The sequence below is a fragment of the Carassius auratus genome, chromosome 31 (genome assembly GCF_003368295.1).
Source record: "Carassius auratus strain Wakin chromosome 31, ASM336829v1, whole genome shotgun sequence".
In the NCBI taxonomy this organism is placed as follows: Eukaryota; Metazoa; Chordata; class Actinopteri; order Cypriniformes; family Cyprinidae; genus Carassius; species Carassius auratus.
In genome coordinates, this window is record NC_039273.1 from 8,997,103 (window position 1) to 9,023,573 (window position 26,471).

General features: G+C 34.5%; 2 protein-coding genes across 3 annotated transcripts; one reads left to right on the plus strand and one right to left on the minus strand.

The window, feature by feature from the left end:
- Positions 1 to 6,224: 6,224 nt before the first annotated feature.
- Positions 6,225 to 18,012, plus strand: LOC113051103 (microphthalmia-associated transcription factor-like). 2 transcript variants are annotated; one of them, XM_026214715.1, is made up of 9 exons: positions 6,225 to 6,458; positions 14,268 to 14,471; positions 15,543 to 15,638; positions 15,767 to 15,881; positions 16,033 to 16,125; positions 16,586 to 16,642; positions 16,762 to 16,837; positions 16,993 to 17,140; positions 17,491 to 18,012. In XM_026214715.1, exons 2-9 carry the CDS (start codon positions 14,400 to 14,402, stop codon positions 17,890 to 17,892), a joined length of 1,059 nt encoding a protein of 352 aa, XP_026070500.1. In that variant the 5' UTR covers positions 6,225 to 6,458; positions 14,268 to 14,399; the 3' UTR covers positions 17,893 to 18,012. The 2 variants fall into 2 exon arrangements, with proteins under 2 accessions (XP_026070500.1, XP_026070499.1); XM_026214714.1 differs by lacking the exon at positions 6,225 to 6,458 and adding an exon at positions 13,588 to 13,872.
- Positions 18,013 to 19,260: 1,248 nt separating this feature from the next.
- Positions 19,261 to 25,905, minus strand: eevs (2-epi-5-epi-valiolone synthase). The gene is made up of 5 exons (XM_026213461.1): positions 25,266 to 25,905; positions 23,861 to 24,494; positions 22,498 to 22,734; positions 21,976 to 22,228; positions 19,261 to 19,662 (listed from the first exon to the last, which is right to left on the minus strand). The coding sequence occupies exons 1-5, from the start codon at positions 25,514 to 25,516 to the stop codon at positions 19,577 to 19,579; spliced, it is 1,461 nt and encodes a 486-aa protein (XP_026069246.1). The 5' UTR covers positions 25,517 to 25,905; the 3' UTR covers positions 19,261 to 19,576.
- Between the last annotated feature and the right edge of the window lie 566 nt (positions 25,906 to 26,471).

Consider the following 26,471-nt stretch of genomic DNA (forward strand, 5'->3'; position numbering starts at 1 on the left):
AATAACAACAGCAAAAAATTAAGAACCCATACTGTCATACTGTCAATAAGATAAAATAAAGCACTCTTACAGGAACAATTTTGATGCCTTCAGAAAAACATGATTTCCTTAATAAAGGATATATTCATAAATTCTCTGCATTAATGTTGAAACTAATAAATTATATTGTCTTTTATCTCTATCATAAGATAATAAAATGACCTGTGCAAAGACAATGGATTTATATTCCCTTTTCCTCAAGATAAGCTATTGTTTACTACCATCTAGTGGATAAAACATCTCTGACTGGTCTGACTGGTCAGGTAGAAATGTTCAGCACCATCTACTGGAGAAACATTTAATTAAAGGCTGAAAAGACTGATTTAACTTCTGTCAAATGTTGTGTTAGTTTAGAAAAGGCAGTGCTAGTATTATTTATTTAATAATTATTGTTTGTTATGTAAATAATTATAAACATGCTGATATATGTTATCTATAATTATTGTTCATCTCTTAAACTGGACATGTTCTAATATTATTACTATATAAAAACATAAAAAAAAATAAAAAAATACCACTATATTATAATATTTTACAGTCATTGTTATGCACATTGATCATAAATACAACTAAAAGGCTTCCTTACCAGCGGCAATAATAATTCAAATATTAATTGCAATAATTCAAATATTTAACCCACAAGAGAAATTAACCCACGGCAACAGTTTAAAAATAGCCTGATTCCATGAAAAATTGCGGACTTGACAACCCTTCATCCAACTGTCACGAAACCAGTCAATTCTCACCATGGACTACATTTGCCACAAACCCGTACCTGGAACAAATTACACTCACAACTGTTCTCCATCAGCAGCACATTTCAACCAGGCAGCGAGGAAGTCGACCGGAAGTTGAAGTCGGCCGGGTGCCACCATCTTGTAGCAGAACTTCACTTGCGTTAGCATTCCCATTGACTCCCATTCATTTTGGCGTCACTTTGACAGCGAATAACTTTACATCTGAGGTGTTTAAAGACTCCGTTTGTCCATTATTTATTTCTAAAGATACACGACAATGTATAAAGGGCTCCATTGCCTTCTTTGTTACATTATGGCCCCGTATAAACAGTTTTTGTAAAAATAGGCTAACGATTGCGTCATAACCACTCGACTCTCTGTCGCATGACCGTACAGACAGGAGGAGAAGCTCGCAGGCAATTACTTAATATGGCGTACTGGCGTTACATTTTAAAATACTATACAAAATAATTAATCAGAATACTTACTCCTGCTCACTCACGCCAAAAAACTCCCCGCTCAAGCTCGCCGTCTCTGCAAGATTAACGATGGCAGTTTTCACGCACAGCTACTAGAAGATTTACATCTGTCAGACAGGTTGCTGACGTCATCAAGCTTAGTTTGAGTCTGTGCATCAGAAACGGAAGTGCTAAAAACCGCTAAAACTGGGCTTCACTTGTCTCAATTGAGTTCCAATGGGGTCGCTTTGTCCATTTCTTTTACTGTCTATGGTTTCAACAGCAACAACATAAACAAACTTTGGTGGCTCTAACTTAACTTCCTGTAAACTTCCAAATAGGATCAATAACAACAGCTAAGTAGTCCCTCTAGAGTAGATTATTTTGATTACTGGCAAAATATGTTTGCTGCGTAAATCAGATTTACTGAAAATGCTAATTCATTCTCTGCCATCAGGAGGTGCTTTAAAGCGGGAGAAACCGAAGTTTCCCCAGTATCTTCTGTATATAAACGCTGCTTTATCAGGCATTTAACATGCAAAATGTAAAGAAAATGACATCAAAAATTGAATAGTCTTATTAAAGATAGTCTTCCTTCAGAAATACAATGATATATATGTGTGTGTGTGTGTGTATGTGTATATATATGTGTATATATATATATATATATATATATATATATATATATATATATATATATATATATAAACACCTGTGTCTCATTTTGATTTTTCAATGTGCAATACATGCTCAAGTTTATTCAATGAAGCCTTTTGGAAAATCGGTCAGCTTCGGTGCCAAAGATAAATAAATGTATGGGTAAAACATCCCACAGCACAACCAACTGAGCCCAATTTCAGTCTACTCATCACCTTAACTTTAACTGTGTTTGTAGATGTCGCCATAGCCAGACTGATAAACAAACACAGACCAGAAATTAACTATGGGCCAAGTGCGTGCACCTGATGAAACTGACTAAGGTTGCTCAGACTCTCAGTGCGTTTGCGTATGCTACATATTGAGTGTTCATGTGTTTTCTTGCCTTGCCTTGGCTTGTGTTTTGAGCTTGGACGGTTTACCTTGTTTTGACTATTTGCTGCCTGCCATGACCAGTGCCTGTTTATTGGAATACTCTTTTGTCTCACCCTGTCTATACCTGTTTTGCCTGTGTTTGACACTACTTGTTCAACTACACTGATTTAATAAAGCTGCATTTGGATCCAACCCTGTCTTCACGCTCCCCTATACGTAACACCAACACGAGCTGCAGGAGTCAGATTTCACAGACTGACAAGATCATGTTGGAAGATTGGCTGTTCAACAGATCCTGAGCTCATTGATATATATCTTATCTTGTAAGATGTGCTTACTTTACCCAGAAGCATGCAAGATCGCAAAATAGAAAATGAGACTTGATACAAAAAAGTGGGCAGTAATGGTTAAAAATTCAGCTGGAACAAGATTAAAGGGGGTGGGGGGTGAAATGCTATTTCATGCATACTGAGTTTTTTACACTGTTAAAGAGTTGGATTCCCATGCTAAACATGGACAAAGTTTCAAAAATTAAGTTGTACGTTTGAAGGAGTATTTTTGGAATACTCCTTCCGGTTTGTCACAAGTTTCGGAAAGTTTTTTTCGAGTATGGGTCTGTGTGACGTTAGATGGAGCGGAATTTCCTTATATGGGTCCTAAGAGCACTTCTCCCGGAAGAGCGCGCGCTCCCGTATAGCAGAGAACAGACATTCACTGATCAGAGCGAGAGACCGAAATGTCATAAAAGAAGTGTGTTTTTGGTTGCGATGGCAAGACCACCCTGCACAGATTACCAAAAAATAATAATAATAATTTGTGAGTCCTTCCTTTGGTTTCCTGGAAGTATTTAAATTGCAGTAGAATATTTTAAATGTTGTACCCCAGAACTCCCAAGAGCTGAATTAAATGGTTAAATCCATTTGAACAATCTTAAGTGTTTCAAATGGTACTGCAATTAAAGATGAATTTCAATCCAATTCTTGTTTCTTGGAGTATTTTATTATATATTTGGCATTTATTCAAAATTTCCCAGGCCTTAAATCCACCCTTCTCAAGTAATTGTACTCAAGTATTTAGGTTTATAGTTTTCATTGTTGATGTGAATGTAAATGTTTTTATTGATTTCCTTTTTTTTTTTTTTTTTTTTTGATTGACATGCTCTGTCTTTGAGGCTAGTCTGCAATTAGCTTGTGGACTGGAAGCACTGCTCTCAGCTTGAGAAAGCACAGTTTCATTTGAGAGGTATTTTCCTGGAGGCTGTTCGTAACATATCTGAACTCAGCAACCTCGGTAGCTCACATGTTTTTCAGGTGTTTCTATGCTGTATCTGTCCCTCTGGATAAGTGAAGGTTTTGTAACAGTGTTATGAATTTTGGCATTAGGTTTGGTTGTTGATAAGACATGTTCCACACAGCCCTGAAGAGAGATGCCTTCACTGCTCATGTAAGAAAAGTGAATAAGCACTTATATCATACACAGTACATAATTTGTCTTTTTGATGTCAATAGCTTTGTAAAATTTCTTCACTGTAAAAAGTATTATAATACAAAAAAGAAAAAAAAGAAAATTAAAGCTGGAATTTAAGTGTAAATAAAAGTATGTCAAAGTTCCTGCTATATCATGGGTTGGAATTAGGTATGTTTTACTGCTCATAACTGAAAAATATGAAGCATAAGTATTTAAATAAAATTAAAACAAACTAATATGTAAAACTATATAATATAAAACTTAGTTTCTTTTAATAAATGATCTAATTATTCATTGAAATATCAAAATAGATTTGCAATAATAAAAAATATATTATTATATTCATGCTGTATACTTTCCAAAGCAGTATCATTCCATAAAATGTTTTTCATGATAAATGAAATATAATTTTTCACTGCAAATGGTAAGATAATTTAGAATTTTTTTCAAAATGCAGGTTTAGAATAAAGAATTTTGAGTTTGAAAATTTTTCAAAAATGTACGTCATGTTTTAATTAATTAATTGGTTTCATTATTTAACATTACTAAATAAACATTAGTAGAATGGGTTGCACAAACAAAATTGGTTTCTATGGGATAAATTAGCTAGAAATAGCTGATAAAAAAGAGAAAAAGATAAAAACAGTACATTTACAGCATAAATTTAAAAAAAATACATAAATCATGTGGTTCCTTTTTTGAATCCATGTTTTAAATATGTTTGTGTGTCTTTTTAGTTATTCAATATTCTTTGATCTGCATTAAAACTTAAGTTTTCATTTCTTTTTACACCGCAGCATTTCTCTGGTGCAGTGCTAATGTCTGGCTTTATAATATCCAGGGAGGTGAAAGAACATGCAGCAACCTGTCACAGAAATGGGCACATTTACAGCTATATTTAAAGTCTGGATACACAAGTCATGTTTCCATCTTTCCTGTTTCACATGTCTCTGACAGAGAGTACTCAGAAAAACCACTGTTGGAATTTTCCACTCCTGAGTATTGAACAGTACAGTTAGATGTGATGCAAATAGTTTGTTTTTGACAGGTTGTTCAGACAGGTTCCATTGGTTTTTCATGCACTTGTCCTCATTTTACCAAGACCAGTTAAATAAGTATTATGCATCTAAATAAGTGTGTGCATGTTACAAACAAATTCAGTGTTTGCCAATAGGTAAGAGTTCCTCTTTTTATATTCATGGATGTTGTCTCTTCATTAATGTTAGATAATTTCTCCAGCTTTATAAACGTTCCAAAACATTAAAACTCCAATAGTTTTATTTTTATTTTATGCTGTGCTGAGTTGTTCTTTTGACTTTTAGAAGCATCTTTGAAAGGATGTTGACTCATCAGGTCGAGGCCAGCCTTGAATTTAGTCATTTGTTCACACATTTTACAGAGCGGCAAGAGTGTGATGGTACAGTATGTTTATATTTTCCTTAACCAAATAGCCTAATCACTATATATTGAACTACATTGATATATTGATCTTTTATGATTGCATGTTTGTTTAATCAATTTAATCATGGCTTGAAACTGTCTAGTTTAATTTGTATAATCTTAACTGTTTTGGACTCTGAATGAGTCGTTTGAATGAACTGAATCTAGACAGCACTGACAGTTGCTTGGCATTTAAATTTAAATGTAGTGGTCACAAGCACATCATACATTAATGAACAGTTTTGCCTCTAATTATTAACAGCTTATGTTACATCAGGGATGTTTTTAGACACTGTTTTTTAAATCACAGTGTATATAGACAAGGAGTTTCCTTTTTGTAACTTGTCTGCGTCTATTAGTTCCTCTTGCCACTTCCTTGTGGATGCAGCTGTGCCACCTTTTTGTCATATTTTCCAATGTACTTATTTTTGTCATTCACATAATCACCTTATTAGGATTCTCAAAGTTCAGAGTAAGTAAATTTGTTTTTCTATGCCACATGCATTTTTGGTATTCATGTGTTCATTTTCTTGGGTCTATGTATGACCACTGTACATTCGATCCATCATATCTACTCATGTATGCATGTATATCTCATCGACAGTGCCGTCACCAATTTACTCATCTGTGGATGATGCTAAGAACAGATTCTTGAGAAGAAACATGAACCAGACCATCAGGGGGCCTAAGGAACTTCGTGTTAGAGTGCCCACCAGATAAACCCCAACCCTGTACAACTGACTCACCGTTGAAGCACTAAAGGTGAGGTCTTCAATAGATATAGATTATTCTGACCATTGTGCATGTGAGACTTTTAAATTAAACAATTCCTATTAAGTTGTTCATTTTGTAACATGGACATGATTTAACTCACAAAAGGTTACTTTCTCGATCTCTGAGATACAATGGTGCTATATTCCACTGGATTTTTTGTGACGATCCCAGTTGTTGGATCTCGGCCTCCAGAGAAAATTCCATGGACTGTGTCTTTTAGGCTAAAGAATACTGGTGTTAAAGACTAAACTGTGTTAAATCCAAATGGGGGATAATCTGTACTCAGTGAATTCCTCTCCTAATTTGTGCTGGGTTTCCAGACTTTTGGCGTTCAAAATGTTTAATCCTATTTGCTCCACTACACTGACGTATTTGCATGGCTTTGATTTCTGGTTGGTCTGAGTGGACTTCAGAAGGGGATAGTGTGAATCTCGTGCACAGACACACAAAGTAGTTTCATTGGCGGCAAAAAAGACCCTTCTGACAGAAAGGAACTAGCTGAAAGTATCTGGTAAGGATTTCTAATTATGTACATTTGTGGAAAATATACTATATTGATTGTGTAGTATTTTGTCAATAGCACATTTTGCGGTACACGATTAGTTTCTAACATTAAGGTAACTTCTGCTGACAAAGGAATTTGATTACGTAAAAGCAGGTATCATCCATTTTAAGGCTGTGAAAATGGTGAATTCAAAGTATACTAGAGTTACATTCATTTTTTTTTTATGTTTAATTTGAAATGCAACATTTTTTGACAACCTTTTACATTTTGAAGACACTTCTGTGTGCTTGTGTTTTCTCAATTGAATGCTCATGTTAGAAACATTTTATTTGGCCTTGAAATGAGGAGTCTATTTATTAGTATAATAATAAAAAATATATATCAAATTTGTCCCCAAAATATGATTTATACATACAGTATAGATTAGTCCATGTCTCCACAAAGCAGACTTTTTTGTGAGGTACCAGGCAGAGACTGCTGAAGCAGAAAAGTGAAATCATTAAGCTCAGATGGGTTTGACCAGAGATTGGGTGAACCCTTAATTAGCTGAATTACCTCTGACCTGACCAGAAATAAGCAAGGAATCAGCTCAGATACGAAGACAAAGGCAAACTCAGTTCTGCCACACACACACTCAGTATTAATTCAAGCAAGAATGCTTATAATTAGGACTGCTGTTCTCATTCTTCAAATTTCTTTGAAGAAAAAAATCTGACTTCTTTGAAATGGTGACAGGATAGGATCCTATCTACATGGTTTAACGTCATGACCAGCAACGTGGAAATATAAGCTCACAATTCAATTTGAAACTTTTTTTTGCTAAGTTCAATTCATTATAGAGGCTTGCTGTACTGTGGACCTAGTGCATATATATATATATATATATATATATATATATATATATATATATATATATATATATATATATATGTATGTATGTATGTGTATATATATATATATATATATATATATATATATATATGTGTGTGTGTGTGTGTGTGTTTGTGTGTATGTATATATGTGTATATATATATATATATATATATATATATATATATATATATATATATATATATATATTGTAAAGTGTGTTTATAAAAAAAAATCTAGATAACTTAATTATCTTATTTAGTAAAATAGGCAAGTAAGAAAATTTCTCAGCAATATTTTTTATTTGCTTGGTGACACAATGGTCTGTTCTCATAGCTTCAAGTGACTGAATAGAATGCATTAAAGCTTGCATGCTATCATTGTAATTATTGCTCCAGTAAGATAGCCCCGCAAATGTTTTCCAAAAACAGATGACTTTAAATACCATCAGATTTCAGCTCCACGTGCGAATGGCTTGCTGTTGTCTGCTTCTCTCATTGGTGGTTTGGATGACCTTTCAGACTGGGATGCTTCAGGACTCGTCCGTATGCATACACAACTCTGGCTTTGTATAGCAGCTTCAGGAGATGATGAGACTTAAGGCGCTGTACTCTGTCAAAACCTAGACAACAAAAAAAGAGCTTTTGTTCTGTGAAAAAAAAAAGAGGCCGGTCTCTGAGAAGTATAGCTTGTATTGGTTTGCTGGCAGGTTTATAGAGATGTGTCAATTGTTCATTCAAAGGTTTTGGGTTTTTAATGAAGCTTGATGATACATGCAAAGGGCTGCTTAATAATATATAAACATTTAGCACATATACTTAGTAAAAAACAAACAAACAACTTTTCTAACTTTGAGTATCACAGTTGAAAAAGTTTCCCTGAGAAATACACTACACATAATTTCATCTTATTTTTTGGTCGTATTGTAATTACAGTAATACAGTAATAGTAGTAATAAATTCTTAATAAATTCTTATTATTTCTTACATTTCCCCCCTTTTAGTTAGAAAATGTGAGCCATTCAGAAACTTTTTTTTAATTTTTTTACTTTTCTTGTTTAGGAAATTTTGCACTGTATTGTAGAGCATATTGTGTTAATATACAATAATGCTTTTGTAAAAAAGTTCTGTAATAGTGCAGTTTCAGTAGTCCATTTCCTAATTGGGATTTTTTTAGACAGTGGCATCACTTATGTTATTTAAGTTATTTGTTTATTTGGAAGTTTTTGTAATATTTTAATTGTATTAATGCATGTTTTACACAATTGTCACATGTTCCTAGCAACTGCACACAGTTATATTTCATGGAAAAGTAAAGAAAACATCTAACAAAGGTTTTTTTTTTTTATTTTATACTTGGATCTACTTAGAGGATATTTTGACAATTTTGAACAGTCACAGAGTTTCTATTTAGATTTTGTTTTCCTCTCCAATTTATTCTTTTTAAATTCATTTAAAAAAAAAAAATTTTTTTTAAATGTATTGTTTAACAAAAGATCTAATAGATCTAATATGTAGCTTTCTTTTGCCTATGAAGAGACTCCTAACTTATAATTGTCCTCATTATTAGCCATAAATCTTTCTGCAGATCTACCGGATAATCTTAGATTTGTGAGCAGTGTATGATTCATTTTCAAAAGAGTGACTAATTGCCTTTTATTTCTATAGTTGTCTTAATATAAAGTCATCATTCATTTTGTTTTTGGCCTGTGTGACTTCTCCAACCTCTGACACCGTGACAAATATTTGTGCTCTCAACGCCCACATTATGGTATACAGTGTATTCAGTTTTGCCCTGGCCCACCGACTGTCATAACGAATCTGTCTTGGAGTTTTAATTAATTTATATCAGACTTGACTTGGGACAGTATAGCTCAGCTGCACACATAAGCTGTATTGTCTGTCATTTAAGCAAGTGCATTTTTGTATTCCCTTGTCAATAGTCCAGTGTTACAAATTCTGGTTAGACTCTGCTGCATTCTTGTTAACGCCTCTTGCCACAGGCCCAAAAGCACACCGCACGAATATGGTTGGAGAAAAAGCTCTTTTGTCTCAGACCCCTCCTCTTGAGCTGCATGTCTTCATCATGGCCCGTGATGTGTAACGTGAATGTCTCTTCACTAAGGGCAAATGCTAACTCACACCCCTCAGGCTTTCATTTAAAGCTAACACACACACACACAAAGAAAGCAATAAATAATTTGTGTCCCTTTTTTATTATTATTATAATTTCTTTTTCGCAAGCTACACTTGCAAATTAATTGTCTCACAATTTTAGTAGCTCCAAAAATATTTGGACATATAAGCCATCTCGATAATATTTGAGTTTCATTACAATAGTAACTTCTTATTTACTGAACTTTTGTATAAAAAAGCATGTATGGAGTTGTTGCCTTGCATCATGTTTGTCAACAGTGAATTTTATGAAATATAACATGATGTACAGGTCTAGGGGTCTAATATTTTAATGTTTTTCAAAAAGAATTAATTAAGTTAATGTGTTAAACTGACAGCCCTAGTCTAAATGCATTTTTTTATAGTATATCTGTTTCATAATGTAAACGTATTGTGAATTTGCTTGTAAAGTGTTATTATGCATGTTTTCTTAAGATAAATGCCACTTGGTGATATATATTTTAGTTAGACACACTCACGTTTTCTTTGACATATCTGCACATGCATCGTACAAGCTTGCACACATTCATAAATGCACTTCTTTTCCACAAATGCTCTCTCATTCATACAAAGTGTCTATTGTCTTAAATGAGCTGGATGTTGGTCATGCACATTTTGTGTGCCGTTCAGATCATTCTTTTCTCCACACTTTCACCACTACATAAGTTGTCTGAACTTTGCCCCCTTAACTGATGCTTTATGGTCTTTAAGTTGACATAAAAGTTCAAATTTGCCATAAACTTATGGCTACAGATCAGTTATTGTCAGCAAAGTTTAGTGTGGAATGAATAGTTCTTTCTATTCTTTTCTTTCTTGTTTGTTCTTTCGTCTTCTATGTTTGATAACCTTTTGCTAGTTTGCTGTTAAAGAAGGATGGCATACTCTTTTGCAGTAAAATGCTCTAAAGAGTTGATTTATTTATTAATTTATTAATATATTTTATGTAGATGTTTCAATGGATCTTCAAAAATAAAAAAATAAAAAATCAAGAACTTTAGAGACCAAGACCCTATTACATTGCATTTCTTCTTTATAATAATTTATTTGTGTCACACACACACACACACACACACACACACACACACACACACACACACACACACACACACTATCAATAGTATAACCTCTTTTGCAAAGGTCAAATTTTACTTTCAAAATTCAATTTGCACTTTCAAGACCTCCTGTCCCGAAGACAACTTATCAAAGACACAGGTGACTTAATTGAAGCATTTAGTCAGTGCTTGAGGTTAATTGTTTTATTTTATTTTATTTTTGCAAGTTCCAATACAATATGGATTAAATTTCTTAATAACATATTTCAGTTTAGATTAAAAAATGAATTATTAAAACATTTAAAAAACAAGTGTTTATAATAATGTGTATGTATTTAATTGTGGCTTTATGCATAGTGTTACTATCTGTCTTTTAATGAAAAGCCCCTGACATAACTGCACTTTAGCAGCCTCAAGTCCCAAACAAAATGTCACCAACTCCTCAAGGACAAGGTTGACTATTGACTGTTACCTCCTTCAACCATCCTGTGGGAAGATGATAAAACTATTTATGAATTTATGAGTCTCTCCAGATGCAGTATCTGTAGGCATTTACAGAATAAAGCTTCTCTTCAGGAGGAACTTTTTTATTGAACCCAACTTTAAGAATGATAGTACTAGTGAAAGTAAAGAAAAGATCAAAGATTTTATAGTGTTCTTATATGCCCTGACTAAATTTGTATGATGACACTGCTGTCTACAGAATCCACACGTGACTCATTTTATGATGTCTGGCCACTTTTAAATAAGAATGTATAAATAAACACACACTCATTATGCAGAGGATCAGTAGCACCTAATATTTTTCCCCCTTGCATTCTTTCGGTGCAAAAAAAGTTATTATATAAATATTATAAATGCCCAGGGTCAATTTTAATCTATATATCCATAAAAATCCAATAATTATTTCCTTTACTGCAGGGACTCTAAAATCAGGTCCAGCGAGTAGGTTTTACACAGAAGAGTGTACACTGCTTGGTTTAGCAGATATTCTCCATAATAGTGCTATGGTGATGCGGAGAGACACCAATGAGATTAATTGTTGAATAAAGTCTTTATTTTGGTTTTATTCGCGTACAAAAGTATTCTCGTCGCTTCATAACGTTACGGTTGAACCACTGATGGCAGATGGACTAATCTGACAATATCTTTCATACTTTTCTGGACCTTGACAGTGTAAGTTACTTGGCAGTCAATGGGACAGTCACAAGCCTCCAGGTTTTCATCCGAAATATATTTAATTTTGTTCCGAAGATGAACAAAGCTTTAATGGGTTTGGAACATCATGGGGTCAAATGATTAATGACACAATTTTCATTTTGGAGTATACCTTTAATACTGCTTTTGCATCCCCCTGCTCTGCACATGCTCTGCATTTTTTATGCTCAAACAGCAACATTACAGACTAACTAAAGTTGAAAAAGTGAAAAGGCATAATAGCATCCATTTAAAATAAAGCATTTACACATGTTGGACTGCACCCCATCAAGCCTAAAAAAAAACTCCCAGTGAACCACCCCTTCAATAAACCTACTTTTGCGAACTAGTCCTTGGTTTTCAACTCAAATTCAATAAAATCAGTGCAGTATAGTTCTCAGGAGTCTCTAGGTCAATAATTATCAAAGCAATTATGAAATTTTGCATTTGGACAATTATAACAGGTCCATTTAATAATATGGTCTGTACCTACTGCACCCAAAGGCCTATAACTCCTAACTCTACAAAACTAAGTCCACTCGTGCATTTGATTCTAAACAAGCCTGCTCAGAAAAATAATAATTTTTACAGGTGTTGCTTTTGGATTCATATTTAGACATTATAAAATTACTGTTTGTAACATTACATTTTGTCAAAGTTTACCACTTCAATTATATTGAGAAATTACATTTTACAATTAAACCAGATTATGATTTCAGTGAGACCTGAAAATTGTGTTATAAAGAGAAGATTGCAGTAAGCATTTTGTTACCTATTATTTACCTATTATTTTGTTACCTATTATCAAATCTCTGTCTACAACACAATGTGTGTGTCTGTGTGTAAGTATGCTTACTGTGTTAAGTATTATACTTTTACACTTCATTTCAGATTGTATATGTGTTGCAATATTCTTCATCGTGGATATTGTGATGTCAGCCCAAAATTTCTAATAGGCCCATTTGGCAACAGCTTAGATTCAATAAATCCCTTAAACTGATTGGATCCCAGTAATCACTTCTTGCAGTTATATTTCTTATTGGTTTTAAATAACAGCTCTACGGTCTAACAGATTCAAATTTTGAAATGAAAAGTACCTGAGGCACTTCCATGAAATGGATATTAATCTTTGATCGGACAAATCCCATGCTTATTATGAGCAGGTCATAGGCATGCATAAACAATTTGGAAACCTTTGGATATCTAATGTATGCATGCACACATGTGCTTTGTGCAAACATGCAAAAGACACAAAAAATGGTTATGTAAATGATGATTAAACAATTTTTGGAACATTTTATTGATTTATTTATATGCCCTTTTTAATGGTTGTTAGCGTTTATACTTTTCCAAGCTTTTTGTATTTTTATGCAGATGTATGAATCCAAAATGAGCTACTAAAAATTTTTGAGAAGTGGTTGCTTAAGGATAACTGTTTTCATAACATAATGAATATACAACAGGCCTTTAGCTACAGTATATACAGAAAACAGAGCACACTGCCTCTTTATGCCTTTGTAGGTCCTAAACCAGTAGTTCAACTGGATATGAATTGTACGACTTTGAGTTTGTTTGTGTGTACCTACATACGTGTGCACAATATTTCAACTTTTAAAATAATGCAATTACCAAAGGCCCATCAGAAAACAAAGTTCTCTTTCCTTTCTTTCCCCTTCAACATTTCAGAGATAACTCCAACTTAAACTGTCTTGTTTATAGACTAACAGTGGCAGTGATTGTATGCCGGATGCTGAGAACAAACAATGTTTTATGCAGGATGAGTGGAACTAAACATGAAACGTTAGTTAGCCGTAAGCTTATTTCAGTTTAGACACTAGTAACCCATCTTTTCAATGGGACTATTGTGGAAATGGACTGGTGACGTCAAATGAACTCTATAAAGGCATAAATTCATCGTTTTGGTAAAAAAAACAATATGAGAACAGCAGTCCCCTCCCAGCCCCTTAAATACATCTTCAGTCCTTTCTTTGGCATTGATATCTTCAACAGGCCAAAACGACTAGTCCATTTTTGCACATCATAAACTGAATACACAAAGGGAATATTTTTTAAGCTAACATTTTTAAGTTTAACATGTTGGAGATGCTAGAGTACAGTCACTACCAGGTGAGATGAGACTTTATTTATTGATCTAAAACAGAAATAGTTTAACATTTTGTGGCATTGATTACATTTGTTAATCAACTGTTTTTTTTTTGTTTGTTTGTTTCTAATCAGACTAGTGTGTTACCTTAAAAAGATTCTCAGAATCATAGGCAAGCCTGTGCATTTTGTCTTTTTTCTTTGCATGTTTGCAGTGTTTATACACAGAGCAATTATACAATTATTTTAATGTATGCAATGCATTTAGTCCTAATATTTTATTCTATTAAAAAATATATAATTTTCTTTGCAAAATAGAAATTAATTATATGTGCAGATAACACACAGTATTAGTATCTGTATGAGTATCTGAATGTCTGTCTAACCATTTTGGCATCACCTCTCTGTTTGTGACTCAGGTGCAAACCCACCTGGAGAGCCCCTCCAAGTACCACATCCAACAGACCCAGAGGCAGCAGGTGAAGCATTACCTGTCCAGTGCACTGGGAGCCAACTTAAGCCCACAGCCCAGCCAGCCCACAGAGCACGGCATGCCCCCTGGACCAGGAGCCAGTGGTCCCAATAGCCCTATGGCACTTCTCAACCTCAACTGTGAGAAAGAGGTAGACTGTCAAATAATATATTGAGCCAAATTATAGTGTCAAAATATGGTAAATACTGTGACAGGATTCCAACGCAGCTTAGTTATGTGTGTGAATAATGTCCATAGACAAATAAGGAAAAGGGAAAACAAGAATGCCTCTCCAGATGATTTATGTTTCACCAAAGCATGAAGTTTTGGATATTTTTCTTATTACAAATATTTTTATACACACTACCTTTCAAAACTTTCAAATGTTTACTAAGCTCACAAAGGCTACATTTATTTGATAAACAATATAGCACAAACAATTTCATGAAAATATGATTGCAATTTAAAATAACTTTTTTTTTTTTTTACATTAATTTATTCATGTGATGGAAACGCTTAATTTTCAGCATGATAACTCACGGCTTCAGTGTTAAATGATCCTTCAGAAATCATTCTAATATGCATGATTTCGTGTTCAAGAAAAATTTCTTATAATTGTAGTTATTATATTCATATTATATTTTTGTGGAAACCTTAATTCATTTTTTTTCAGGATACTTTAATGAATAATGAAACATTTATAAATAAAAAAAAGAATTTACAAATAGAAGGGAAATATTCTGAATAAAAGTATTATTTTCTTAAAAATCTTACCCTGACCAAATTTTTGAATGGTAATGTACGTAGCTCTATCAAGGATGACAATTGTTATGAGTATTAAGAAACTGCATGCTGAGGCCTATTAGATGTAAAAAAAAAAAAAAAAAAAAAAAGTTGCACAACTGAAAATTTCTCACTGTCTCTTCAAAGAGTCTGTGAGAGATTGATGATGCCACAGTATAGTCTTTGATCTTAAGTACATCAGTGCTGTAAGGGTTTCTAGGAAAGTAAAAGGTGTCAGCTGAGAAAAAAAAGCATAGAACTTCTAAGAAATGATTCATGTATGTGGTATATCATGTATGTTTTAATAGTCAATTATCTTATTGATTTAGCATTTCTTTTTAGCCAGGTTATGACTGTATTACTAACATAAAGCACTGTAATTAGAAGGTGATGTCAACACATTATGCTCTTGTTTTATATTATATTGGAATTGTTACAGATGGACGACGTAATTGAAGACATCATAGGTTTGGAATCAAGCTACAATGATGACATTTTAGGATTTATGGATGCAGGACTTCAAATGACTAATACGGTAAAGAACCTAATATATGATCAGGATTGTAGGATCATGCACATTTGTTATGTTTAAGATTCAAATAATCAACTGAACAGTCAACACATGCACTGAAATCTTTGTGGATATGGTTGATCATTTTTCAGATTCCAGTTTCTGGAAACCTGATGGACATGTACAACAATCATGCTGTTTCTCCAGCTGGGCTTATTAACAGCTCCTGCTCATCTAACCTACCGGCCGTCAAAAGGGAATTATCTGGTAAAATGACATTATCTTACCTATAATTAATGTTTATAACGACTTTTGGTTACCATGCCAAAACCCACCATTCTTGGGAATAGTAAAAGTATCCATATTGTGTGCAGTTCCGAATGCACAATATCAATGTCAGATATATTGTATCAAATAGTTGCCCCAGGACCTGGCATGATGCACATAATGGACAAGCCTGGATCATGTGGCAAGTTTGAGACTTATCAAAGGCCTGAAGGCTTTCCAGTAGGTATGTTTCCATTTCCTCTGCCTTTGAATCATATTATTTAATTGCCTAATGTGTGTCAACAAGTTTTAAGTTTGAAATTACATTTACATACATATTAAGTAAAGAAAAATTATTTTTAACCCAAATGCACAGTTAGCATGTATAAAAATTACCTGTGTATTTGATATACAGTAGAAAGTAATTGCACACAATATGGACACTTGATTGGTAAACATGCTCCATACAAACTCACACATTTTTACTTCATTTAAAAATGCTTAGTTTTTAAATACTGACATTTTTACATTTAATTGAAAATTTTCTACCACACAGCAACAGATTAGAATACATTGGTTCTCTAGGGCTGAAAATATGAACTCTGTAATAGAAAGACTTATAGCTTTGATGTTAAAACTGTGACGTTTATTAATTAATTAATTAAGAAGAAAGTTGTTTTAGTTAACATAATTACTCATTTCAGAAGCAGAGGTCAGAGCCTTTGCGAAAGAGAGACAAAAGAAAGACAACCACAACCTCAGTAAGTCTGATCATTACTTTGTATGCATGAACATATTTTTTTTGTATAAGTATAATATAACAGAATATAATATTAATAATAATAATGTCTAATCTTTATTGTTTTTTCCATCCATGCAGTTGAAAGGAGGCGGCGTTTTAATATAAATGATAGAATTAAGGAGCTGGGGACATTAATTCCCAAGTCAAATGATCCGTAAGTCTCAAAAATTAATATAAAAAAAAAAAAACAAAAAAAACATTAGTTTACAATAACATATATATACACTGTATTTATATATTCAGCCAATTTATACCAATATGTATACATTTAGTAGTTACAGCTTAACCGTCTGGATCTCGTTTTTGCAGAGACATGAGGTGGAATAAGGGCACCATCCTGAAAGCTTCAGTGGATTATATTAGGAGACTGCAGAAAGAGCAGCATAAAGCTAAAGAGCTGGAAAACAGACAAAAGAGACTAGAACTTGCCAACAGACATCTCCTGCTTCGTATTCAGGTACATCAAATAGTACACTAAAGCTCACAACACATACTGTGATTGGTTAAAAGCTCCCGGCAATTAGTCACATGATCAGTTTTTGTGGACAAGTATGTTTTCGACATGCCCTAAGACAAAACGCTTTTTTATTAGAAGGCCAAGCGTAACATTGCTTTGAAAGCTTATCAAGTATGCTCAGTGCTTCAGTTGCATGAAATTCGGAAGTTACACTCAAGTAATTGATTATGGGGAATTTCCCTCATTTTGACACATGGCATTTGATTCACAATACCCCTACTGTTTACACACACAACTTTTCATGCATATTTTGTCACAATGACATTTTGTCATTTCTGGTTTGCATCCAGGAGCTTGAGATGCAGGCCCGTGCTCATGGACTCGCCGTTGTAGCCTCTCCCAGCCTTTATTCCACTGAGCTGGTGGCTCGAGCCATCAAACAAGAGCCTGGTATGGGGGAATGCACAAACGATTTGTACCCACACCTGCCCAGTCCTGACCTGTCCCGTACCACCACTCTGGACCTCAACAATGGCACCATCAGCTACAACGACAGCTCCACGGAGGAAGGGGAATCAGGGGTCTATGACAGTGCCAACAAGGCCTCCACCAAGCTGGAGGACATGCTCATGGACAACAGTCTGTCTCCAGTGGGCAGCAGTGACCCCCTGTTGTCCTCTGGCTCCCCCATCCCATCCAACAGCAGCAGCAGCAGCAGAAGCAGTATGGATGAACATGAAAATGGCTTTTAGCATTGTGAACAAACTTTTGGTGAACCAAAATTAGACGATTAGATGTTACTTTGTATAATATGTTACCTGTGCAAGTGAAAATTTAATGACAGTACTTTTCTTGTATTTTTGAATATCTAGTGTACAGTATATATATATATATATATATATATATATATATATATATATATATATATATATATATATATATATATATATATATATATAGTTTTTTTTTATCATGTTGGAGTTTACTAGTTAAGAGTCACCAGTTTTAAAAATGTGTTGATTTATTAAGGATTTCTCTAGAACAGTATGAAAAATAGCTAAAATAAAAAATCCTACAGTGTGATTTCTGGAGTTGGCATGATATTGTCCACAAATGCAACTTAACTTCATGGGGTAGAGGTTTTCCAGGGGTGGAGCTACCAGTAACATGTCTAGGCTTGCACAATTCAATTATTTTCTTCAACACTAAGAGCAACATCAAACACATATCCAGTCTTTAGCTATTACTCACTGAAATATTTTACTGATATGAAAGTTTGTTCGTCATACCACCATGAGAAAGCTGTTGGGAATCATGAACACTTTAGATTTATACTGTGTCACTGTGTCATATTTTCAAAGATCTGTCTTGTAACATGAATTGGTGAATAAAAGAAGAAGATAGACTAATGTTACTATATGATATATATTGAATGGGAAAGAAGGTAGAATAGATTTGAGCAATTGAATTTTGTACATTAATCTTGTTTTATCAGTTTGTACTGGTAGATATATGTACTGGTGTTTTTAATCAGTAACCAGTGAATTTTAAATGTACAATCAAAAATCTAAATCAAGTCAAAATCGTGATTGATAAAAACATACACATTTTTATCATAATTATATTAGGTATCTCTGATGAATAATTTGCTGCGGAAAAGCTAAAGTACAAATCTCTTACAAGTCTTTTCTATATTCATCTCTACTACAGTGTGTTTTATCAGTTCATAGATGTCTACTGCATTTTTCAATATGGTCAATATGGGCTCAAAAATAACGTTTTATTTATGGATCATTGAAGAAGACAGGAATGGAAAAATGATATTGATTATCTGATTCAAATCTAGTTGTATTCTTGTAGTAATATCCATTATTCTTGTGCTTGTTTTTAAGACTTATGAAGACAAAAAAACAAGAGAACTATTGAATTGAATACCAGACAAATGGTGTCATGTTATGATATCTGTGGTATTTGTGATGGTGTTCACAAAACTGAAGTTATTGTTGCTCTGAAACGTAATAGGCTACATCTTTCTCATCTTTATGGAGACTTTGTTAATAAGAGAATTGTTTATTATAAACTTGCATGCATTACATCAAACATATCAGACAGACTTATCAAATTTTGTATATATTTTTAATAAATGATTTAATTAGTAACTGATATGTTCTTTTATCAAATATGAAATGGTGGGAAAGAAACCCTTAAACACAACTAAAGAAAGATTTTCACATATCAAGTCAGCTTTCTTCTATTCACGGCCATTTAAAATGGCAATTATAGTAATTAGAAGCAATTGTTTTAAATGTAAAACATTTAAATGCCCATAATGTACACAGAATAAAAAGGAAACAGAAGCTGTCATAGAATAATACATGCATATAAATTGATAAACTAAGAGGCTCCCTTGTAGCATTGTAAACATTGGCTGAGGTCTCATCGAAGTGAACCTGTGCTGAGTTCATCGCACCACTTCTCATAAGCCCGGAACAGAGTGCCTTCATCAGTGTCGTTGAAGATTTCTAAGTGAGGAATGAGGAAACAATATTCACTTTTTCTAACACTTAACACAATATGTTTAGTGCTTTAAAAACACTTCTTTAAAAAAAAAAATTCCAAGTCACAAAATTCAAACTTAGAAGATATACTTGTACTTGCATTATAATATATATACATGTGTGTGTGTATGTATACAGGTGCTGGTCATATAATTAGAATATCATCAAAAAGTTGATTTATTTCACTAATTCCATTCAAAAAGTGAAACTTGTATATTATATTCATTCATTAAATACAGACTGATATATTTCAAATGATTATTTCTTTAAATTTTGATGATTATAACTGACAACTAAGGAAAATCCTGAATTCAGTATCTCAGAAAATTAGAATGTTACTTAAAGCTGCAGTTGGTAACTTTTGACGCTCTAGCGGTTAATAAACAGAACTGCTTGCGTCTTGCGGAAGAACATCGTAGCCTGAACTACTTCTCTCTGTTTATGTCTATGAAGAATCACAAAGGTACTGGGTTACTCCGCCGCGGTACCCCCGAAGCAAACTAAAATAGTCCGAATATAAACACTTATTATAGGTGCACCCTAGTGATTCAGGACAAGCCAAAAACACGGTTTGTAAAATGGATTTATGGTGTACTCACTTATTATATACATTTTTCTACATTTTGAATACAAACAAATTTACGGACCGCAGCTTTGATTGGTTGTTTCTTAACGGGAGCGATATATTTTCTGCAAATGGCAATAGGACCACTGGGAGGAGCCAGAGGAACTTGATTTTTTCACAGATTATCTGTCTCATATTCTACTGTCAGGACATAATGACAGGTTTAACAAATATATATATATATAAAAAAATATTTTTACAAAAGTTACCTACTGCAGCTTTAAGACCAATACAAAGAAAGGATTTTTAAAAATCTTGGCCAACTGAAAAGTATGAACATGAAAAGTATGAGCATGTACAGCACTCGATAATTAGTTGCGGCTCCTTTTGCCTGAATTACTGCAGCAATGCGATGTGGCATGGATCAGTCGACCTGTCTGTGGCACTGCTCAGGTGTTCTGAGAGCCCAGGTTGCTCTGATAGTGGCCTTCAGCTTTTCTGCATTGTTGGATCTGGCATATCGCATCTTCCTCTTCCCAATAACCAATAGATTTTCTATGGGGTTAAGGTCAGGCGAGTTTGCTGGCCAATTAAGAACAGAGATACCATGGTCCTTAAACCAGGTACTGGTACCTTTGGCACTGTGTGCAGGTGCCAAGTCCTGTTGGAAAATGAAATATGGCCGTGTTGGCCTTGGACCTCAGAAAACACAGTGGACCAACACCAGCAGATGACATGGCACTGCAAACCATCACTGACTGTGGAAACTTTACACTGGACCTCAAGAAACGTGGATTGTGTGCCTCTCCTCTCTTCCTCGAGTCTCTGGGACCCTGATTTTCAAAGGAAATGAAAAATGTACATTTATCAGAGAACATAACTTTGGACCAATCAGCAGCAGTACAGTCCTTTTTGTCTTTAGACGCTTCTGACGCTGTCTGTTGTTCAAGAGTGACTTGAGTCAAGGAATGCGACAGCTAAAACCCATGTCTTGCATATGTCTGTGCGTAGTGGTTCTTGAAGCACTGACTCCAGCTGCAGTCCACTCTTTGTGAATCTCCCCCACATTTTTGAATGGGTTTGTTTCACAATTCTCTCCAGGGTGCGGTTATCCCTATTGCTTGTACAGTTTTTCCTACCACATATTTTCCTTTCCTTCGCCTCTCTATTAATGTGCTTGGACACAGAGCTCTGTGAACAGCCAGCCTCTTTTGCAATGACCTTTTGTGTCTTGCTCTCCTTGTGCAAGGTGTCAATCTTTTGGACAACTGTCAAGTCAGCAGTCTTCCCCATGATTATGTAGCCCACAGAACTAGACTGAGAGACCATTTAAAGGCTTTGCAGGTGTTTTTAGTTAATTAGCTGATTAGAGTGTGGCACCAGGTGTCTTCAATATTGAACCTTTTCACAATATTCTAATTTCACAATATTCACTTTTTGAATGGAATTAGTTAAATAAGTCAATTTACGCAACATTGTGACTTTTGAAGGTATGCCAAAATATTGTGCCAAATATAAGTTTAAATGGTGGTATGACATTTGAAAAAACATGGCATTTCTCTCTTTTCCTCCTTTTTAAAAGTTGATGAGACAGTTTACCCTAACCATGCATAATGTATGGTTTGCTGTATTTTCTGTTTTACATTTGTCATTCTTTTTCCAGTCATAGATAAGCCTTTAAGCATGACATCCTTAAGATTCAAACATATTACCAGCTCTTCCAAGGCCTGTTGGTAAAGGCATTCTCACAAGCCCTCCAGAGTGTTGAAGTCTGTCACGTAGAGATTTCTGAACCAAAGCAAAGGTGCAGTCTTGATGCCACACTGGTAGCTCCAGCCCCAACATGCAACAGACGATCCTGAACTTCTCCTGCTCTGAGAGCAACCCCATCTCACAGGCCACATACACCATGTAGGCCATATCAATATTCACTGCCTCACCGTGGAGTAAAGCTGGTAGGACTTTCTAAAAAAATAAAATAAATAATAATAATATTTATTTTGTTGAAAAAAGTTATTGCTGCATTTTGCATGCATGTATAACCAAAACCTGAACCACAGTTTCAGGAATTCAGTTCTGAGAATTTTTTTAGACAGTTTTCAGACAGACTAAAATAATATATCTTACCCAAGAAACAAATATTGAAAAATATTTTCAAAAAAAAAAATTTTTTTTTTTTACCCCACCCAACCCTTTTAAAATAGTAGAATGTGCGGCTGATGAAGTGAAGATACCATCTCTAGTTCTGGGCTGATCAGGTGACCGAAGTCAACCAGTCTGTCAAGATCATCCTCCCACAGGTTTGGGGCCAATTCTTCTAACATGGTTTCTATAGCGACACGGGTAGAAACAGAAGCAGGGTCAATGTGGCCGTCTTCTAGAACCATGCCAGACTGGAACTTTGAGTCTAAAAGGAACTGCCCCTGCATTTCCAGAAGTTCAAACAGCCCTCTGTGCTTCATGAGAGCCATCTAAAACCATAAAAAACATAAATACATTAAAACATTAAAAATAAAAAAGACAAATGATAATAAAAACACTGCTCAGCATCTTGAAAACTTGAAAAAAAATTCTACTGATTTATAAAAAGGCCTAATATTACATAATTTGGTGATGATAAGTTCAAAAATATCATCAAACTATATATATATAGTTATAACAGACCAAAAGTTTGGACACATCTTCTGATTCAAAGAGTTTACTTTATTTTCATGACTATGAAAATTGTAGAGTCACACTGAAGGCATCAAGGGCTATTTGACCAAGAAGGAGAGTGATGGGGTGCTGCGCCAGATGACCTGGCCTCCACAGTCACCGGACCTGAACCCAATCCAGATGGTTTAGGGGTGAGCTGGACCGCAGACAGAAGGCAAAAGGTCCAACAAGTGCTAAGCATCTCTCGGGGAACTCCTTCAAGACTGTTGGAAGACCATTTCAGGTGACTACCTCTTGAAGCTCATCAAGAGAATGCCAAGAGTGTGCAAAGCAGTAATCAAAGCAAAAGGTGGCTACTTTGAAAAACCTAGAATATGACATACTTTCAGTTGTTTCACACTTTTTTGTTATGTATATAATTCCACATGTGTTAATTCATAGTTATGATGCCTTCATTGTGAATCTACAGTTTTCATAGTCATGAAAATAAAGAAAACTCTTTGAATAATGAGAAGGTGTGTCCAAACATTTGGTCTGTACTGTATATATATCATCTATAATACAGAATAACAAAAGCAGTCAAGTGTCAAAAGTTTCACAAAAAGATGCTTAATTTAAATAAAAAAAAATCTACAAAGAAGTGGAAAAAACTATATTCTATTACTCCATAACAAAAAAGTTTTGAAATAGCAAGATACAATAGGGATAATACAAGACTTCTTGACCTTACAAATGGTTGCCAAAAGCAAAAATGCTAAACAATGCATATCCAAATATGGGAGAAAGTGTAATGTGCTGAAGAAAAACAAGCAGTGATTTCACTCCAAAATGAACAAAAAACAAGTATTGGATAACATTCAGCAAACATGATGCGGAGTGGTGTAAGAATAAAACTTATAATAATAAATATTCCAAAAACAAAAAAGGGGGAAAAAAAATTACCTTTAACATTTCTGCAAGACCATTAGATATGTGTCTGCGAGGAATTGTCTGTATAAACGACCTGTCTAAGAAGGCAGCAACAGGTGCAATGTAGGTGCCTAGCTTGTTCTTGCAATTTGCGAAATTCACGCCCGTCTTTGCTCCGACGCTAGCATCAATGTATGACAAAAGGGTAGTGGGAACACGAATATATGGAGTGCGCCGTCTGTAGAGGGATGCTGCGAGACCCACAATATCCAGGCAGACTCCACCTCCGATGGCGATGATGGGCTCCGTACGCCGGTCGATACCAAACTGGTGGACTTCCTCCAGAATCTTCAGGGCCATTTCCATGGACTTGTTCTCCTCCGTCGTGGGCAGGGGCAGGATCCGGTACAGTACATGTCTGGCTTCGAGGTAGTCTGTAACCTGAGAACCATAGAGATTGTATACTACCTCATCCATGACTATGAAGCGTTTTAAGGGCTTGGTGCTGGACCGTACGGCCTCAAGCTGCTGAGTGTCTCTGATGTGGCCCAAAAGCAGAGTATCATTGCTGGGGTCAAGAAGATTTTTTGTCTGAGTAACTGTATATGTGAAGGTGATGGGGGTGACCACTGTCCAGGTGGTGCCACTAGAGGAGCTGCTTTCGTAACTGCAACATATAAAGCTCATAACTCATTTTGTATCTTGTTTGTGATTATATATATATAAATATAAAAAGTAAGATTAAATATTACAAAAAATATAAGTGGTGCTACCTGACTGCAATATTTCTCTTTTCAAATTAATTAAATTCTAATATATATATTTTTTATTTTATTTTATTTTTTTTATGTAAAAGAATCCATGGATATATAGCAGCACTACTACTACACTTTGCTGTAATACTGACACAACCTGTTTTGCATAAGCAGATAATTCCATTGGATATGTAAAGTGAGCTCATATTTGACTCCTCCTGTCTCACTGTAGATAGTTTGAAGGGAAGAGAAATACATATGGAATGGTAGCTCTGTTACTATGTCCATTTACAAAATTATACATAAGTTGTTATAAAATTCTGTACATCAAAAGCTATGAAACACCAAAAGTAATTAAAATTAAAATAATGTTTTTTTATATATATATATATATTGTTAATCCATCAAAAGTAAATGTATTCGTTTTAAATATAATGAGTATCATAGCTTTTCTGTACATCAAAAGCTATGAAACACCAAAAGTAATGCAAATTAAAAAAAAAATTTTTATATATTGTTAATCCATCAAAGGGAAATGTATTCGTTTAAAATATAAAAAAATTATAATGTAATCGTAATGCAATTTAGGATCAGATAAAAGCACAATTGCTAATCCATATAGGTGGGTGCAATTTTCTATAAATGTTTAAATGTTTAATAAATACTTATTGACTTATACGCACATTTTAGCAGCTGACACTCGTCCTTTTAATCCTTGCTTCACATTTTGCCCTGCTTTGCGTTTCCACGTCCCCTTCACCTGCACCAGGCTGAATACGGTTTCCTTCTGTCTGTTGAGGTTCTCCATCGCCGAGTTCTCCAAAGATGGATGGTAAGGAACAGCTGGATGGCGAACTTCAGATGGATTAACTGTTAAAGGTTCCTCAGCTCTCTCCATATTTGTAGCGTCATTAAATAATGTCATGAGGTGCATCGGCAGGAATCTGGGAGGAGCTTGCGCGCAAAACTTATGAAAGGTTCTCCCTCTCCAAAACCGTGATGTCTCACTGATTTTGAACTTACACAACTCACGTTCGCTATTCGAACAGTTATATATGTGATGATCACACGTGAGCAAAACGCCTCGAAGGCGCGTGGGTTATGAAATATGACTAGACGTTATATGAGAGATGGAAAGGTGCTGATAAGCAAATGTGATCTGTTCACGATTATGAAGTTACATTTCTTTCTCATTTTTCTTTCATTCTTTTTCTTTTTCTTTTTTTTTTTTTAAATGGGGCACCAAAGTGCACTGTCATGAAAATGCAGAATGTCAGAATGTGCTCCATTCCGAGAACTCTATGTCAGTATCAGTGTTTAAAGAAGGCGATGACTTTCATTTGTTGATAGACTCGAAGAGTGTGCAACGTTTCATTGATAACAATCATGAGGTTTATCCATCCCCTTTTAATCCCAGTTATTAGTTTCGCACGCGCACGCACACACACACACACACACACACACACACACACACACACACACACACACACACACACACACACACACACAATTAATGATTACTGAATACACCTAAATTATTTAATACAACTAAAACAATAACAAAATAAGTGAGATAAGAAAAAGACCACTGCAGTCATTGGTGTATAAAGGGAAGGTAGCATAACAGGTTTGACTTTTTGATAAGAAACCACGTGTACACAAGCGAAGTTAATGCAGACCACACTGACCTTTGCTATTCAAAAATGTCAAATGATCAATTATGATTTTTGGAATTACTGTACATAAGTGGCATTTTTTATTTTAAGCGGATATCATTTATAATTATAGCTGCAAGGAAATGTTATGATTTTGAGGACTAGATATGTGTTATAGAATTATATATTATCTTACCTGCAAACAAAAACAAAAAAAAAAAATGAAAAAAAAAA